Source organism: Callorhinchus milii, unplaced genomic scaffold (genome assembly GCF_018977255.1).
Source record: "Callorhinchus milii isolate IMCB2004 unplaced genomic scaffold, IMCB_Cmil_1.0 Scaffold1, whole genome shotgun sequence".
NCBI lineage: Eukaryota > Metazoa > Chordata > Chondrichthyes > Chimaeriformes > Callorhinchidae > Callorhinchus > Callorhinchus milii.
This window is the reverse complement of record NW_024704742.1, coordinates 113,843,420-113,861,643: the sequence shown is the minus strand read 5'-3', so window position 1 is coordinate 113,861,643 and position 18,224 is coordinate 113,843,420. Positions and strand designations below refer to the sequence as shown.

The window sequence follows — 18,224 nt, the reverse complement described above, 5'->3', positions numbered from 1 at the left end:
ACGTCCCAAAGCGCTTCACAGAACACACTGTAAAGTGAATTGACTGTATATTTGTGGGCGAACGCGGCAGCCAATTGCGCACAGCAATGTCCCACAAACAGTCGTAGATTGAAAATGACCAATTTATTGTTGTTTTTGGTTTTCGGAGGGATTATTATTAGGCTCTGTGTGGAGTAAGGAAACTTGCCCAAGGTTTCGCCCTCTGCCTGGAATTGAACTCAGGTCTCTCGCTTGCAAAGCGAGTGCTCTAACCACTGAGCTACAGGACTCCACAAGGTGATAAATCACACTCAAAAACAAGTTGACAATGCAATAGCCATTATCCACATACTGGAATGATATCTTGTATCTTTGTTTTCCAGAATTAAGATGTTATGCACAAGGCTGATACTTTGTCATGATAAAGTAGAGAATTTTTAAAAAGCTTTCAGATGTAAAACTTTGAAGATTTCAGTTTTTCAATTAAAGAAAGTAAACTGCTGCTGTCAAGTAGTTATTTTATTGGCAATACAGTGTGGACAGTTACACACAGCTGACAACCAATTAGCTGGTTCCTCCATCAGCTACACTTACTCTCAACTCTTGTCCTTTAGCAGATTCAGGCATGCTGGAACTCCATCCCAGGTCTTTCAGCCTTGGTCCAGTAACAAGATTTGGAAACACTTGCAATGTGAAAAACACAACATGGATTCTGGAAGTTGTAGGAATGCCCATTCCCAGATCAGTTTTACATTTATAAAAGTTCAAGTTTTTTGGTGTTCTACCAATGTCCTTTCATCCATTGTGCCTCCCCTCCAAACTGCTGATTTGTCACTGTACAAAGAGAATACTGAATGCCATCACGATACAACATATAGCGACATAAGGGCTTTTTCGTTCACCTATGAGGAAGAGACAAAGACAAACAAGTTGACGTCCAAAAGCAAAATGAATGGTTGCCATTCATAAATACAATGCAAAATTACATTTTATAGCACCTTTCACATCAAGAGGACATCCCAAGGTGCTGAATATATAGCCTCAAACTAGCAATTTCCTTACACCTATTTCTTAATTGTTACATGTAAATTTCAAATTGCTTCTCAACAAATTAAGCTGCTGAGCCAAATATTTTCCGGATTTAGGTAAGCAGTAAGCAGTAACCTCTCCAGGGAGAGAGTGCACATTCTATTCCAACAATCTACAACAACAACATGCATTTATGTAGTGCCCTTTACGTGGGGTAGCATCCTGGAGCTCTTCACAATGGCAGAGTCTGCCAACGAGCCGTTCGCCCACAAATATACAGTCAATTCACTTTACAGTATATTCTGTGAAGCGCTTTGGGACGTCTAAAAGACGTGAAAAGCGCTATATCAAATGCAAGGATTATTATTATTAGAGGGAGGGGGGAGGTGATCGTAAGCACGATCAAAAAGGAAGGTCTTATGCAAGATTTGAGAGTTCCAGAGTTTTCGGGCGTAATGGCTTAAGGCACGGCCACCGATGGTGGAGCGGAGGGCACGAGCGACAATTAGGAGGCTGGAGCCAGTTGAGCAGAGGCAGCAGGTGGTGGAGTGGGGGGTAAGCAGGTCAGATAGGTAGGGAGGTGCGAGGGAATGAAGTGATTTGAAAACGATTACTTCAGGATCTATCTCAGGATTTTCATGAGTAGGTGGGATGCATGGAAACCTCAGCTTGGTTTGGATATGCTAAAGCACGGTGATAGGTTTCTGAATGTGTCAAGACACCCAGCTAATCAAAAAACAAACATATAGGTACTTCAAGGGTTTCATCAATCAGCCAAACCTGCAGACGTGCTTCCAAATTAACTTCTTGGCACTGTAATACTGTCATTTACAGATTGCATTCTGACCCCCACAGCTCTGAGTATTTTGTACACCACTCACTAGCTGAGAAATTCAATGGACAACGTGCTTGAAGCCCTCTACCAATATCATTTGAGCCAACCACAGAAAAGCATTGATTTATTATAATCTCAGTGGCAGCTCTGCAGCATACAAGGCACTGCTGTCACTATTTGATAGCTGTGGAACCAGCCAGATGGATTGCAATTTTTTTGTAATTACATTCCTACATGGTCTTAGCATATACTACTCATCCAAAATAAACATTTATTCTTCTCCTGATCTTATCAATGACAATGAAAACTCAAATGCAAATCCAAGTTTGAAATGCTATTCTGATTGCAGCAGTTCTGCGTTGTTGTTCGCATTTTAGTTGAAGCTTCCAACATAATTTACTAAAAATGAGTATTGGACACAGTACTAGTCAGTTATTTATTTCAGAACATTTTGTAGAATTTTACTAATCCCTCGCCCAGTGACCTTGCAACATCTTGGGCATTTCTGCACCATCAATTCACGGACCAGTAGCAGGGTTAGACACCAAGCAAGGGAGAATAGAGAAGTGACGTGCCCATAAGTGCAGTCAAAGCATTAGGTCTTGAGGTGGGAATTGTAAAAATAGTTGTATAATATTGTGAACAAATCCCATTGCAACCCCTCTTTATATGTGGCTCCAAGAGGAATGCATAAGAAGATTTTGACCAAGAAAGCTCAAGGCTATAATAATAATAATCCTTGCATTTGATATAGTGCTTTTCACATCTTCTAGACATCTCAAAGCGTTTCACAGAACAGACTGTAAAGTGAATTGACTGCATATTTGTGGGCGAAACGCAGCAGCCAATTGCACACAGCAGTGTCCCACAAACAGTCGTGGATTGAAATGACCAATTGTTTTTTGAGGGATTATTATTGGGTGTGTAGAGTAAGAAAACTTGCCTAAGATTTCACCCTGGCTATGGATACTTTAAAGGAAATGCTAGTAACATAAACAATTAGCTTTCTCTTGTTATTGTATCCTTAAAGTCAATCTCTTAAATAATAATCCTTGCATTTGATGTAGCGCCTTATCATGTCTTTGATATGTCTCAAAAGCGCTTCACAGAATATACTGTCAAGTGAATTGGCTGTATATATAATTTTTGTGGGCAAAATCCAATTTATTGATTACAAACAGAAATACAATACTGTTTCATGCTATATAGGGGCTGCTAGCAGACTATTGGTTTCTAAAAAATACAAAAGTATACTGGAGAAAAATGTCTTGCAAAGGGAACCACTCAAGATAGTCTGCAAACCCAATTAAAGATCCCTTTGTCTCATAAACATGTGAGCTCTCTCAGCTATGTTTTATATTAATAAACTCAACATTGTGTGGGTATTCATGGACAAAAATTAGCAGGCGATCAGAGTCCACATTTTTCTCAATATGCAATAATAGGTCCAGTGTAGTCAATTTCTAGCATTTATCATTCCCCAAACACAGAATTCTCTGAAATGCATGCTCAGCTAAATAAGTCCTTGACAAAAGCAACTGCCCATTACAGTATATCATGCCAAAGAAGGTGGAAGAATAATGCCCTTATTAAAGTTAACTGTCAGTGGAGTGATTGTAATGCAACTTTGATGTGAAGTTAATTAAATACTAGCAATTTGTGTGAGCTGAAAAAAGTGCAGACTTGCTGCCAAATAACAAATTTTTGTTGCACAATAAAGCTTGGTCAGATATAAAACATACATCATATTCTATTTAATAATAAAAGCCTTAAAATCACAAAATTGGTCTTGGACAGCAAAAGGCAGAACTTGCATTGCCTAATTTGGACTAATATGCACCATGTATGCCAAATGTCCAGCTAGCAAACTAATGAGTAAAATCCTATTTAACTGTTTGCATGACATGAGCAATGTTAAGGAGCTGCGCTGAACAGTGGCTGGAAGAGGATCCAAATAGCCAAATGTAATTTATATCAAAGACATCATCAGACATACACTGATTGGCTTTGTGACAAAATGCTTGGCTCATCATTCCATTTCTGTCAATTAGCAGTTTAAAATGATCACCTCTAAAGAGGTTTACTAATAATCTAACCAGCTGTGAATATTTAGGATAAAATATCCTGTTGTTCTTTCATCTGTTAGAAGTCTTGCTATGTATGCTGGGAATGGTATTCTAGTTTACAGCCTGCAAACCGACTATAATTCTTGACTTCAGTGCAGCATAAAGACTTACAACTACTGTACAATATATGTATTTTACTTTTTTTGGAAGATTAATATTTCTTCTAAGAAACAATACTTTTTTCCTTTTTCCTCCAACTCGCTGGAACTCCATTCGAGAGTCCCTCCAACTCGATCCCTCCCTCATCCTTTTTGAAGGTCAGTCTCAAGGTTGAGCTTTCAGCTCCCCACCGCCCCATCCCGGCCTCCCATCCTCAGTTCACGTACCCTGCCAATACTTCTGAGTTCTTTGGGACGTCCTTCAGACGCGAAAGGCAGGATATAAATGTAAATTTGTATTGTATTTCTCTTCCATGTCCTCCCCACAATCTCCGATGGCGCCTGGGGAAGGTTGTGCGCTTCAAAGCCTCTTTAGTGTGTTTTCATAATAGCAGGTGCAGCACACGCATATAACAATTATGTCTCAAATTCATCCCTTCTAGCTAGACTACGGATAAGCAGTGTAGGGAAACATGCCCTACTTGCTTCTCCAGACTTTTCACTAGGTGCTGTGGGAAAATGTTTTATGTTTACAGCTCTCTCCCACCCCAGTTTTCTAGACTATATGCAGACAGAGATTTATATACTTCAGTAATGTAATCTTGTCATTTTAAGAGAAAAAAAATGACAAACAGAACTCCTGCAGCATTTACAGATTGAAAGAAACATTCTTGCCATGACAAACATTACCATTTTATTCATGCATTTTTAATAGAAAAGACTTCATTGGATATAAAACACAGTAAAACTACTATATAAAATAAGAAATGTCCATTCCTTTAAAGAATATTAGTACATGCAGCAAATTAAAAGTGTAATTAATCTACCCAAAAACTATATTTTTTGTGCGATACAAATAATAAGAGCAATAGTGGGAATTGCACAATTAAGTTCTTTCATTGCACCAGGAAGCTAAGACTATCTGTACACTAAACAGATGAATCCTTTGAAACCGGGTGCTACTCTGGCAGTGGAAGAGGAGGTTTTGTTATTAGTTGACGTAAATGGACTTCAATAGTTTGATTTAGAGAGGAAAGTGCTCCACTATTCCCAACTGTTTAAGGTTCCTGTAAACGGAAACCTATTCAGTCCATTAATTTACAATCTGTGCCTGTTACAGCTCCTCAAAATTTTGTTTATCGAGTTCACAAGGGTTTAAATAACAGATTAAGTTTCACACAGGTATCCCCAAAAATATCAAGGTGTACAGCAGCTTGGGGAACAGAGCCTTAAGATAGTAAAAATGTTAAAAAAAATTGGGGGTGTCTGACACATCCGGAAAATTGCTTAACCAAACCAAACCAGAATCCAAACCAAACTGAGAATTCCATGCATCCCACCTCACATCGAAATCCCAGAGATAGATTGTTGGAATGGAATGTACTCTCTCCCTGGAGGGACGCGTCCTGCTTATCTAATTCAGGAAAGTATTAGGTGCTAGGAGCCAAGGCTTAGGGACCCCGTTTGGGGTACTGCTGGAGTCTAACCAGCTAAGACTGCCGAGCTTGCCATTGATAGCACTTTCCGGCAAGCTTTCTGCTGCTTGTCATTCGGGATTTGGCTTGCAGGGTTAACAGGAGCTGAGTGGGAGGATTCCCTGCCCAAAAAGTGACTGATCTGCGCTTCCAAATCCTGCTGATGAGCCAGGCTGGCTATGCTGTCATTAACAATGCCCTGGAGTACTATGAACCGCCTGGCTCAGGAACCGGACTACCGAGACTGCCACAGAAGGCTGGCTCGATTCTGATGTTCTGTTGCCAAACACATCACCTCGGAGCCAGTACAATTAAAACAAAGGCCTCTTACATTTTTTTTAAAAATTGGTGGGGAAGGGGAAAATTGTTTTGTACATAAAATACTTCTGATTTTTCCTTCCACTTTAACTCTTAAGGTGTTGTAGATGCTCAGTCCAGACCACCACCAAATTCACTCATTCAAGATGCTCGTTTCCTGCTTTAGATGTGGATATTTTACCAGGGATTGATCAGACCACATTTCTGATGCAGTCTGCCAATCTTCCTAGTTTTCAGGTTTTTTGTTTTCACAGAATATACCGTAAAGTGAATTTATATTTGAGGGCGAAATGGAATTTCTGTGGGCCAAACGTAGTTTATGATGCCCGTTTTTAAGCACCAAAAATACAATATGGTGTCCCACATTAAAAAGAAAATTGTAGGAATAGAAGTAAACCAGCACAAAAAGAATAGGGGAAATCGACAGGGCAATCACAACTATTTCAGAATGTATTTATACGTACATTATAGTTGTGATTGCCCTGTCGATCTCCCCTATTCTTTTTGTGCTGGTTTACTTCTATTCCTACTAACAAGGGTAATTTATTTAATATTTCTGATGCAGAGAAAGACTTTTTTTATTGCGATTTTAGTAATACTTTCAGCATCACATAAAAATGTACAGAAGCAATCAACAGATTTTATCTTAAAAGTACTCCTTTATCTGCAACTTTCCCACCAAATGTACGCTTCAAAGATTATATTTGTAACTAAACCTTGCAGAGAGGATGCTTGCTATCCTTACCTATTCTGGCACACTTCCAAAATATCCCCAGAGGTCTGTGAAAGAAAAAAAAGGTTCATCACAGTTATTACTACATTTCAATAACAATTTCAATTTTAATTCAAGTTAATGTTATGTGAGTCTCTATGAAGAAGAGGATGGCAGGCTGGTTATATTCCTGAGATTTGTATCCCACAGCTTAAAATCTAAAGCACAATTTTAATGCACAAAAATAACCATTTTTAGAAAGGATTCTTCCATTCCTGCTAATAAAAGTGACATTTTATGCAAGTAAGTAGGAAGGCAGTGAAGAGAATCATTCTGAAATATGTGCACCGTTAACCATTACTATTGTTACATTATGAATGAAAGAAAGCAGATCAAATAGGTCACATTCTTTCTTCTATATATATTTATATTATAACTGGTGTCTTTTAGTAATTATTGTTGAATCCAAACAAGAAGTTATTTTTCTTTTAAACATAAATCAAGAAATGATTCATCAATTCAATAGAAATTATATTAAGTAAAAGATAGATCTTTGTTTTGCGATGGCACATATGTTGAATTGACAAGGAGAGAAGTGTCAAGGATAGCCAAACCAGAATTTCAGACTCATTAATGCAATGTGCAGCTCCAGAGTCAACAATGGCATTTTACTGTTAGAGGAAGTAGAAGTAGACATACTCCCAATCTGCCAAAATAAGACATAAAGGAAAGCTCAATTAGCTCCATTAACTCCAGATTTAACTGTATCAAGCTATAAACAAAAACGTCTGAAGGAGTTGAATAAAGAGAACACGGTTTGCGGTGACGTACATCTTTAATTTATTCTGTAAAATCTAGTGTATAGGACACACTCCACATTCATCTTTTAAGTGGAGTGATGTTACAAGGAAACTCTTGTATAACTTGGGGCTTTCCTTTAAAAAGAACCACATATGAATAATTCAGACTGCTTGCCTTCCATTTGTTTGGGGCGAATGCAGCACAACATAGTTTGGAAATATATGCACAAATACAGAATTATGGATGGCAACAAGGCCATAATTTATTGTAGGGGTTTCAGGTTACTTTACATCATAACCATGAGAGAAATTTGAGGAGTTGATGGACATCATCTAAATGCCACAACTGAACTAGTTTCTTTCTTAAAATAGAATACTGAATTGACTATAGACACAATAAAAGATAGTAAAACACAATAAAACAAAACAATTTAAAGCCCTTCTTAAATTATACTGAACATTCCAGTATCACCAACGCAGAATTAATATAATTTGTTCCAGGAGGGTGTAAAGAATTATTTTGCAGTGCTAAGAAAAATACTTGGAATCAAGAATTTCATTTATATAGAGTAGGAGCGCAGTGCTGATAGAATTCTTTAAAAAAAAGGATACTGGCAGGATTTGTCATTCACCAAATGTTGGACAGCAATAGAAATACACAGAATTTCTGTGTGTTAAAGGACCCCTCAATCTCCTGTCCCAAATCTCCCATGTGTCATTTGCCGCTGATCTGTTCCACGATTTCTGTCAATTCTGCTGCAAAATACCTGCTGGGCATTAAGCATCATCAAGAGGTTGTGACTCTGATTTCCTGATGGAAAACTAATTTGCCTGACGTGCTGTCTTTCAAATGAGATGCTGAACTGAGGAATCGACTGACTGATCAGGTGGGTGATAGAGATCCCATGATCTTATTTAAAAAGAGAAGGGAGTTTCTCTTGGTGTCCTGTCCAACAATCTTCTAGATCAGGGTGGTCCAACCTTTTGGCTGCCACTGGCCGGATTTCTTATTTGAGAAAGGTCCGTGGGCCACATAAGCAATACTTTGTGTTTCTCTTCTGGAAACATAACATTTACACAACACTTTTTTCATGTTGTAAGGACGTCTCAAAGCGCTCAACACTGCCGACTGGGCACCTGAGCTGGGGGTGGAAGTTGAGGGAGATGGGATTGGGAAGGGAAAACATTACTAAAAGCGTGGTCATAGAATTAGGTCTTGATGTGCCTTGAAAGAGAGAGCGAGTTGGAGGGACTCAAGGAATGGAGCTCCAGAGAGCAGGAGCAAAATGGCGATGGAGAGGCACATAGGGTGGGGGGGAACACGAAGCAAGCTGGTGTTTGCTCTGCAAAGAGAATGGCTGGGTCAGAGGTCGCAGAGGTAGGGTGGGGAGGGAGGTTGGATTGAAGGACGTAGAGATGTTTTTCACAAGGGTAAGAGAAAGCTTTCTATGAGGAAACTGCATGGTAACTCACTCGGTGTCCGTCCTTGGTCCCCCCGGCAGTGGCTTAGGGAAACTCTGATCATCTGTCCTGACAGTGAACCACAAAACGCTGCCCTCAATTCTTTCTCTCACTTTTTGTTTCTCTCTCCCCCCTCCACTCTCAATCACTAACCCCCTTCTCAATCACTCTCAACCCCCTCTCCTCTCACACACACTCTCTTGTTCTAACCCTAAAAAAGACCCCTCTGTGCCCTCCCCCCCCCTCCCAGGGCTCACATCAGAGCCCACCATGGTCCTGTTGGGTTGGCTGCCCCAGCCCCAGCCTATGGGATAATGCCATCCACCTGACCGCTTGCTCCCGGTTCCCCCGTGCGCACTATGGCTGCTGCTTTGACCCGAGCCCCCTCAACCCCTCCCTCCCTCCTCCCTCCTCTCTACCCCCAACTCTCCCTCCTCTGCATCTCTCCCGCTCTGTCCTCTTCTCTCTCCGTCCCTCTCGCCATCTATCCCCACTTGACCCTCCCACAACCTCCCTCTGTTCCAGCCTGGGAATCCTCCGCCGGGCTCACCGTGGCACTCGGCGTTGGCTGTCCAGCAGCAGCCACACCGACTGCCCCATTCCCCACCACACTCGCCAGCCACCCCGGACACAGACCCGGGGAGCCAACCTCTCCTCCCTCATCCCCATTTCCCCCACCCCTGCCTCACAACCTGGACCCCCCCCTCCCCACACACCCTTCTGTCAACCGCTCCCTCCACATCGGACTACAAAATGTCCGCTCCCTCTGTAACAAGGCCCTGGTCATCAACGATCTCATCCTTGATGAGAGTGTTGACATCATGGCCTTAACGGAAACCTGGCTCACCCCAGGCGACACCTTCCCCCTCACGGAGGCCACACCACCCGGCTACACCTCCCACCACATCCCTCGCCCCAACCGCCGTGGCGGTGGTGTAGCCCTTGTCTCAAGGACACCACTTGCCCTATCCCCCTACTCCTCTGGCTCTTTCCCCTTTTTCGAGCACCTCACCCTCTCCCACCCCTCCTTCCTCTCACTTAAAATCCTCCTCCTCTACCGGCCCCCCAAAACCTCTCCCACCTTCATCTCCGATATTTCGACACTTCTTACATCTCTCTGCCTCTGCTCTGATCGCCTCATCATCCTGGGCGACTTCAACCTGCACTTCACCCCCTCCTGCTCCATCTCCTCAGACTTCTCTTCCCTGCTCTCCTCGCTCAACCTCTCCCTCCACATCAACTCCCCCACTCACAGTCACGGCCACCCACTCGACTTGGTGATCACCCGGGGCCTCAGTGTCTCGGATGTCACTATCACCGACAAGGCCGTCTCCGACCACCACTTCATCTCCTTCACCACCTCCACCCCCCTCCCCACCTCCACCAGACCCACCACCATCTTCTACCGCCCCTGGAAGAAGTTACCCCCACAATCCCTAACCGCTGCCTTGGAGTCCTCTGAACTCCTCTCCCTCTGGCCTTCAACCCTCACTGACCCCTCTTCTCCTCTCACCCTCCTCCACAACACCCTCTCCTCCACACTCGACACTCTTGCCCCCATCACCTCCCGTACTGTCTCCTACTCTCGCTCCTCCCCCTGGTTCACCACCCACCTCCGCTCACTGAAGAGCCAGGTGCGGGCCGCTGAACGCACCTGCGTCAAATCTGGCCTAACGGTCCACCGACAAATCTGGCTGGACCTCCTCAAAATCTACCGCTCCACTCTAGCCTCGGCCAAGTCGTCCTTCTACTCCAGGATAATCCTGGAGGCGAAGAACAACCCCAGGCTACTGTTTTCTACCACATCCCGACTCCTCCGTCCCCCCCGCCACCCCGCGCAGGTCATCTCCTCCAACCTTCACTGCGAGGAGATGCTGGATTTCCTTGAATCCAAAATCAAGGGAATTCGCTCCGCGGTCACTTCCCCTCCAACTTCCACCCACACCCCACCCCCTCCCTCCCACACTCCGACTCCTACCCATCCTCCCCTACACACTTTCGTACCCGTTTCCCCACCCTCTGTCACCAAACTCATCCTATCCCTGAAACCCACCACCTGCTCCCTTGACCCCATCCCCACTCCACTCCTTATCTCCCAGCTCCACTTTCTTGCCCCACATATCACAGACATCGTCAACCTGTCCCTCTCCTCTGGCTCTGTTCCCATTCCCTTAAAAACTGCCACCATCACTCCCACCTTGAAAAAACCCTCCCTTGATGCGTCGCAGCTATCAAGCTACCGGCCCATCTCCAACCTCCCCTTCCTGTCCAAGGTCCTTGAACGAGTTGTCGCCTCCCAGCTGCGCTCTTTCCTCTCCACCCATTCATTATTCGAACCCCTTCAGTCGGGTTTCCGTGCTGCCCATAGCACAGAAACTGCCCTGGTCAAGGTCACCAATGACATCCTGACCATCTGTGACCAGGGCTCCCTCTGCCTCCTCGTCCTCCTCGACCTATCGGCAGCATTCGATACGGTCGACCACGCTATCCTCCTCCACCGCTTGTCCTCCCACCTCAACCTTCAAGGCCCTGTCCTTGAGTGGTTTAGGTCGTACCTCTCCCACCGTCTTCACTTTGTTTCCACGAATGGCTTTTCCTCCAGCCCCCGCACTGTCTCGTGCGGTGTCCCTCAGGGCTCTGTCCTCGGTCCCCTCCTCTTCACCCTCTATATGCTCCCCCTGGTGACATCATCCGCAGACATGGGGTTAACTTCCACATGTATGCGGATGACACCCAACTCTACCTTTCCTCCTCTACCCTCAACTCCACGACCACCGATGTCCTGACAGCTGCCTGTCCGACATCGAGTCCTGGACGAGAGACAACTTTCTTCAGCTCAACGTGCGAAAAACTGAGGCCCTCCTGATTGGCTCACGTCAGCGCCTCCGCACCTCAGGCGCTGACACCATCAGCATCCAAGGCTGCACTCTCCACCTCTCAAAGCCAGTCAGGAACCTCGGGGTTCTGTTCGACCCTGAGCTGTCCTTTCTCCCTCATATCCGCACCACAACTGGCACCGCCTTCCATCACCTCCGGAACATCGCCAGACTACGGCACTACCTCACCCCTCACGCTGCTGAAACTTTGGTCCACGCCTTTATCACCTCAAGGCTGGACTATGGGAACTCTCTCCTCGCCGGCCTTCCCGGCACCTCCCTCCACAAGCTGCAGGTCATTCAGAACTCTGCAGCTCGTGTACTGTCCCGCACCACATCACTCCCACCCTCGCTCGCCTCCACTGGCTCCCCATCCCCCAGAGGATCGAATTCAAGATCCTCATCCTCACCTACAAGGCCATTCACGGCCTTGCTCCCTCCTACCTCTCTGACCTACTATCCCCCTACCTACCTGCCCGTACCCTCCGTTCCTCTGGCTCCGGTCTGCTCCATATCCCCCGCCCCAACCGCCCTACCATCGGTGGCCGGGCCTTCAGCCTCTCAGCCCCGAGGCTCTGGAACTCTATCCCCCAGTGCCTTCGCCGCCTCCTCCCTTTCCTCCTTCAAGGCCGGTCTCAAGACCTTTCTCTTTGACCGTGCCTTCAGCTCCCCTCTCGACTCTCTACCCCCTCCTCGCTCCCTCCCTTCCCTCCCCTCACCCTGACCATTTCCCTCCTGCTCGGGTCCTGACCCAACTGTACAGCGCCTTGGGACGTCCTCCCGACGTGAAAGGCGCTCTATAAATGGAATCTTGTTGTTGTTGTTGTTCTCTCAATTACTCACTCTCTCACTCCCCCTCTCTCTCACACACACTCTATCCTCTCTCACACTCCGTGCTCTCGCCCTCCATTCTCTTGGTTTCTTTCTCCCTGACATTATCTTTCTCAACCTCACCCTCTCTCTCTCTCACTCTCGTTCTCTCCCTCTCTTGTCCCCCTCTCTCAGTCTGTCTCTCTCTCTCTCACTCCTCCTCTCTCATCTCTATCTCTCACACACACACTCTCCTCTCTCTCTCATTCAATCACTCTCTCCCCTCTCCTCCTCTTCTTTAGTGTTTCTTTATTTTGTAGCTCAACGTGGCAGGTAGTTTGCTGCACAGCAATGCCCATAAACAGCCATCAAGTAAATGACCAATTTTTGGGGGGGAATGTTGGCCAGGACACTGGGAGAATTTCCCTTCTTTTTTCGAGGTCTTGCCTGAAGGATAGCACTTCCATCAATGCAGCACTCCCCTACCACACTACTGGGAGTGTCCGCGTGGACTGTGAGCTCAAAGTTCTGAAGTAGAACTTGAACCTACAACCTTCAGAGGTTCGACTGAAAGAATTGAACCAGGCTGATACCTCACTGGCCTAAAATTTCCCTTTAAACACAAGATTAGAAACATGAAACTACTCTAAAGGTTGAGCAGTTTTGTAACCAACTTTGCTGCGAAAAACTTCCCTTTAAATGATTTTAAGAAAAATATTTAGAGCACTTTGAACAAAATTTATTAAATGTTGATTTTAAACATTGTAACTTTCAACTTTCTTATTCCTTTTCAAATCTTTGCATTGTGGATTAAGATGATTTTCTAATGTTTTTAGCCACTGAAACTTTGCTTCTTTGTTCATTCATGAAAACCCCCCAGAACTTACAGATCACAATGGGGTGGCCTTTAAACCTTCATATGATACTCAAAGTTATTATACTAGAACCATCTGTTCCGTTGTACAAAGGTCTACTTTACTTCAAGACTGTCATGGTCTGTAATTTTACTCACTTTAAAAAATGAAAAACATATCACTACTTATAGCACTCTGCAAAGTTAGTAGATGTCATGTATAGAATTTAGTTTACTGAAGCTAGTAAAAATTTAAATGGATTTTTCACTTGTAATTAAAATGAAATATTGTGGGATGATCCCACAATTGAGGTTCACTGGCACATCATCAGAATGCGAAAAGTACTCAAGTTATTAGAATATAAAGCCATTAAGAAGCTGAACATGTTGAGAGTAGATAAAATACAGAAAGAAAAGGTTATGTACCTGGGCATTTATAAGTAAAGTTGTTGGGAAGGTTTGACAAAAATATTCAGGGTTTGTAAAAAGCGAGGAGGATATTTTACAAAAGGACAGATTTATATCATTTTAGGCCATGAGAATTAAAGGTGTGTTTGTTAGCTGCAAATATACATGAGAGCATCACCGGAGTTCAGGGTTACCTATCATAAAGCTTTACAATCAATGCCCACATTATTTATGAATAGCAAATCATACCTACTTAACAAAATGAACCATGTGACTAAGTTTGTATTAGGACAACTGATTTTCTTTAATTTATAAAAATGATACGGATTCCAGTATCAGGGAACAATTTCTAAGCTTCTAGATGACACAAAATAGGTCTAGCTAGCAGCGAAGAATATTGTAAGCAACTTCAGGGGGACATGATCAGATTTGTTGATTGGGCAGGCAAATGGCAGATAAGTTATTTCAGATAAATGTGAGGTTGTACATTTTGAGAGGAAGAAGGAAAGGAAGAGTGTTAAGTGATACATTTTAAAAGGAGTGGGAGAGGGGCCTAAATTCTTAAAGGTGGGAAGGTAAGTGGACACAGCTGTCAAGGGCAGATAAACAGAACTGAAAAGATTGCTCTTAAAAGAGTCAGCACAAACACAATGGGCCAAAAGGCCTTCTTCTGTGCCATAAGTTTCTATGATTCTAGGATTACCTTGCTAGAGTGAGAGTTTGCTTTGATCTTTGCATTTGTTCTGAAGCCTGTAACACTGAGAACATTTCAAAGCATTGTACATTGTTTTGTGTGTACTTGGAGGTGAGTGCGACAGTCAATTTGAGTTAACTGAGCACAACAATGAAGTGAATGACCAATTTTCCCTGAAAGATTGCTGACCAAGATATCAGAAGAAACTAACTCCCTTGTCTTTTTGGACACTGCTACAGGATGATTAACATCCACCCAAAAAGATGGATAGGACCCTGATTTAACATCTAGCAATGTGGGTTTTCCGTGAACCCTTGGTTACCTAAAGTGAAGTATACTTCTGGTGTGAACTGGCTAGCTTCCTGTGCAGGAAGCTTGCTGGTCAGCCGTCACTAGAAATGTTAGAAACATTCCCGACAAACTGTCCGGCTTCCTGTGCAGGAAGACAGCAGGCCTCAGCAGAAGTGACATTGTGACCTGGAGGCAGGAGTAACGTGCTTTAAATTCATTAAGTAGACCAAATTATAACTGGTTCCTTCTTTTCGGGGACCAATTATAACTTGGGTCTAATTAATGAATCCAAAGCACTACATTATAACAGCCATCCTGTATTATGAATGTTCAAAAGGCATTTGACAAGAGTATTCAACTGCACTGGTAGTAGAACTGAAGAAGAATGGAATTACTTTGAACACAATTTTGCTGATAAGAAAAAGAGAAATTGTATATAGCCATACTAGATCTGGGAGAAGTAGCTAATCGCATTACTTAAGAGAAACCATCCTTGTAATTTTGAGTGGCTTCAACAAGGGAAATTAAACAGTCAATTTGCAAAGGACATACAGTTTTGTGGAATAACAATATAAATTACAGAAACAGAAAGGCAACAAAATCAACAGACTGAGTAAGTGGGCTGGTTAGTAATGTAATATGGATAAATGTAAAACACTGAGGATAAGATAATTGCCTGTACAATATAGGATTGGTAAGTTTGATAAAGTTGCTGCAATTGGATGTGGTCTCAGTTGAATCGTTAAAAAAAGCTGCAAGACAGACATCACTTGGCTTATGATAAACAGAAAGAAGTTATGCAAGCTGAAGGTTGCACTATTAATGATGTTTATTACAGTACTGTATGAAGCTTAGGACACCACACCTTCAAGCGGATAAAATGAACTAGTAATGGTGCTGAAAAAAAGATGTGCTTATTGACAAATAAAATTATCAATATATTTTAAAGACAATTAGGATTCAGTTTCTGACTCACTCTCTTCTACACACGTTCAAAAAAAAGTAGAGCTGGTGTTTTTTTTGAAAAAAACGTACAGGAACACTTTTCCATTTGTGTAGGCATTAAAGATGCTAATGTTAGTCACCTCATTGTCCAAATGCAGACTAATAGTGGGATTACAGTACTCTCACTACAGTGGGACATTTTCTATTTCCTAAAACATTCTGATCAGCTCTCTGATGAGATTGCCAATTCATTCAAAATTACAGACCTCTATAAACTGAACCTTGCTGGAACCTGGACTAAGACTGTTCAAATACATCTTACAGTGTATTTTATTCTACTATATTCGACTGAATTTAAGACTAGATCCCAAAGATGAAAAAAAGTGTGGTGAGTTCTCCATTGCAAACTTTACCTTATTTGATTTTATCACAACTCATCATTCCCCTACCACTATCTTCCTCCTCTCTCTGAATCCTCACTATGTTCAAATAAAGATTTGTTAGTTTCCTACACCTACTTTCTCAGGGCTTAAAAAACTGTGGAACCCTTACCTTGCCTTCTAAAAGGTTTTTAAAACCTATGCAATATTGGTAATTCCAATTTTATTTCCTTCATTAATGTCAAGGTTTATAGAACCGATATGTTAGCCTTCAAATTCCACATTATTTAATTTCCCTTCCTTCTGCGGCTCATAGGCAATGTATGAGCTTTTCCCAATCTTCACCCGATGGTCTCAAAGAGATATATGAGCAGCTTGGCAATGACTACAGGTTTTTGTTCCCTACGGGGATATGCCTGCCTCTGTTCAAAAGTGTCCTTGCTCTAGTCATCTCTGATGATTCCTCTGGTGTGATATTTGTAGTATTAGTGGTCTTTTTGACAGGGAGTAGCTTTTGTAATGTATTCATTGCAAAAGAATTATTAAACAATCGACTGTTTTTCATTTCAATAGATTAAAGATGATTTACAAACCTGCAACCCATAAAAGCCCTCAGAGGACCATGAATGCAGGAGGACAATGCGAGCTACTATAGATAATATCATGTCAACTTCATAATTCTAGTTAGTCATAGACTGGGCCAATAGAAAAGTGGGGACATATTTGCAAAAAATTATGGAGCGATTTACAAATCTCGCGGGGAATTGCGGAGACTTTGCTAACGTTTGCGGGGAAATTGCGGGGGTTGATTGGTGCTGCTTGAGGTACATTTTACTGCGACATTTTTTCACTTTATTGATAAAAACTAAACACAAGGTAATAACACATATCAGATTGTTGCAAAAAAATGTTTAATTGCCTCCTTAACAAAAACTGGGTGGCCATTTTTTGTGGTGGTGGTGAGTGGGGGCGGGGGACACACACATACACCAGCGAGGCTACAGGAGCTCACCACATCCTGCCACTCAGGATAGACACGGCACACAGACACAGGGACCCAGAGAGAGAGACGCACACTCACAGTCACAGAGACACCACACACACTCACAGACCCAGAGAGACACACATTCACAGAGACACACATAAACACACACACACACACATATATAGAAGAGACATAGACACACTCACACACTGACACACATACAGACAATCACAACAGCGGGGCCGCCGAGTGTAGCCCATTTGTTTCTTGCGCCGCACTGGGCAAGTGCGTACGAGCCGCTCCGTCCACAGTGACATCAGGTAAACAGCGCAAGCGACCCGTGGGCCAAAAACTACATTTATGGCGGGTTTGTAGCAGGCGAGGGTCATTGTAGCAGAAACGGTGCGGCCGCACTTTTCTATTGGCCCAGGCCATAGGTAAATATTGCATGAAAGATTTGATTTCACAAAGTTATACCTTACATCCTTTTCAAATGCATTTAAATGTTTAAAAAAAGTTACTAACAAAATGTCTTTTTTTCAAAATACGTCCGAAGAATTAAAAATCATTATCTTCTCAAATTAAGTTCAGCAAAAATAATTCTTGCATTTGTTATAGCGCCTCATCACATCTTCAAGACGTCTCAAAGCGCTTCACAGAATGTACTGTGAAGTGAATTGACTGTATATTTTGTGGGCAAAATCTGTAAATCTGTAACAATAAACCAACACGTTCATTTCTACTGCTGGCATATATAAAACACAACATGATTTGTTATCGTGAATTGATGATGCACAAGAGCAAACAAACAAATTAAAGCAAAAAGAACAGCAACTAATCAAAAATTTTGTTTATTGCTGAAAACCATATGCACTTTATTTCAAAATGAAATTCATAAAAAGAAAACCATTTTTAAAATTTTAAATTTGAAAATGTTAAAATTTCTTGTGCGATTTAATGCCTTTAATGCAAGATTTTAAGATTCAGAAAATTTGCCTTAAAACTGGTTGAAGTACAGTGCAACCTTGTTATAATGTGATCCCCTGGGTCCATTCTCTCAGGTGCTACATTATAAACTATGTGCAAAAGAAAGAGCTGCTGGGGAATTCCTTTCCTGTGTGCCATGTGCAAATATTGCCACTGATCTAG

General features: G+C 42.7%; 1 protein-coding gene across 1 annotated transcript in view; it reads right to left on the bottom strand.

Annotated features, from left to right (window-relative positions):
* Window positions 1–480: 480 nt before the first annotated feature.
* The window catches only part of tmem167a (transmembrane protein 167A), a 29,499-nt gene continuing 11,755 nt past the window's right edge, over window positions 481–18,224 (bottom strand). The window contains exons 3-4 of the mRNA XM_007899749.1: window positions 6,606–6,640; window positions 481–881 (exon numbers count right to left, since the gene is read on the bottom strand). Of these exons, the coding sequence (XP_007897940.1) occupies window positions 811–881; window positions 6,606–6,640 (106 nt within the window). The 3' untranslated portion in view covers window positions 481–810. The remainder of the gene's footprint in view (window positions 882–6,605; window positions 6,641–18,224) is intronic.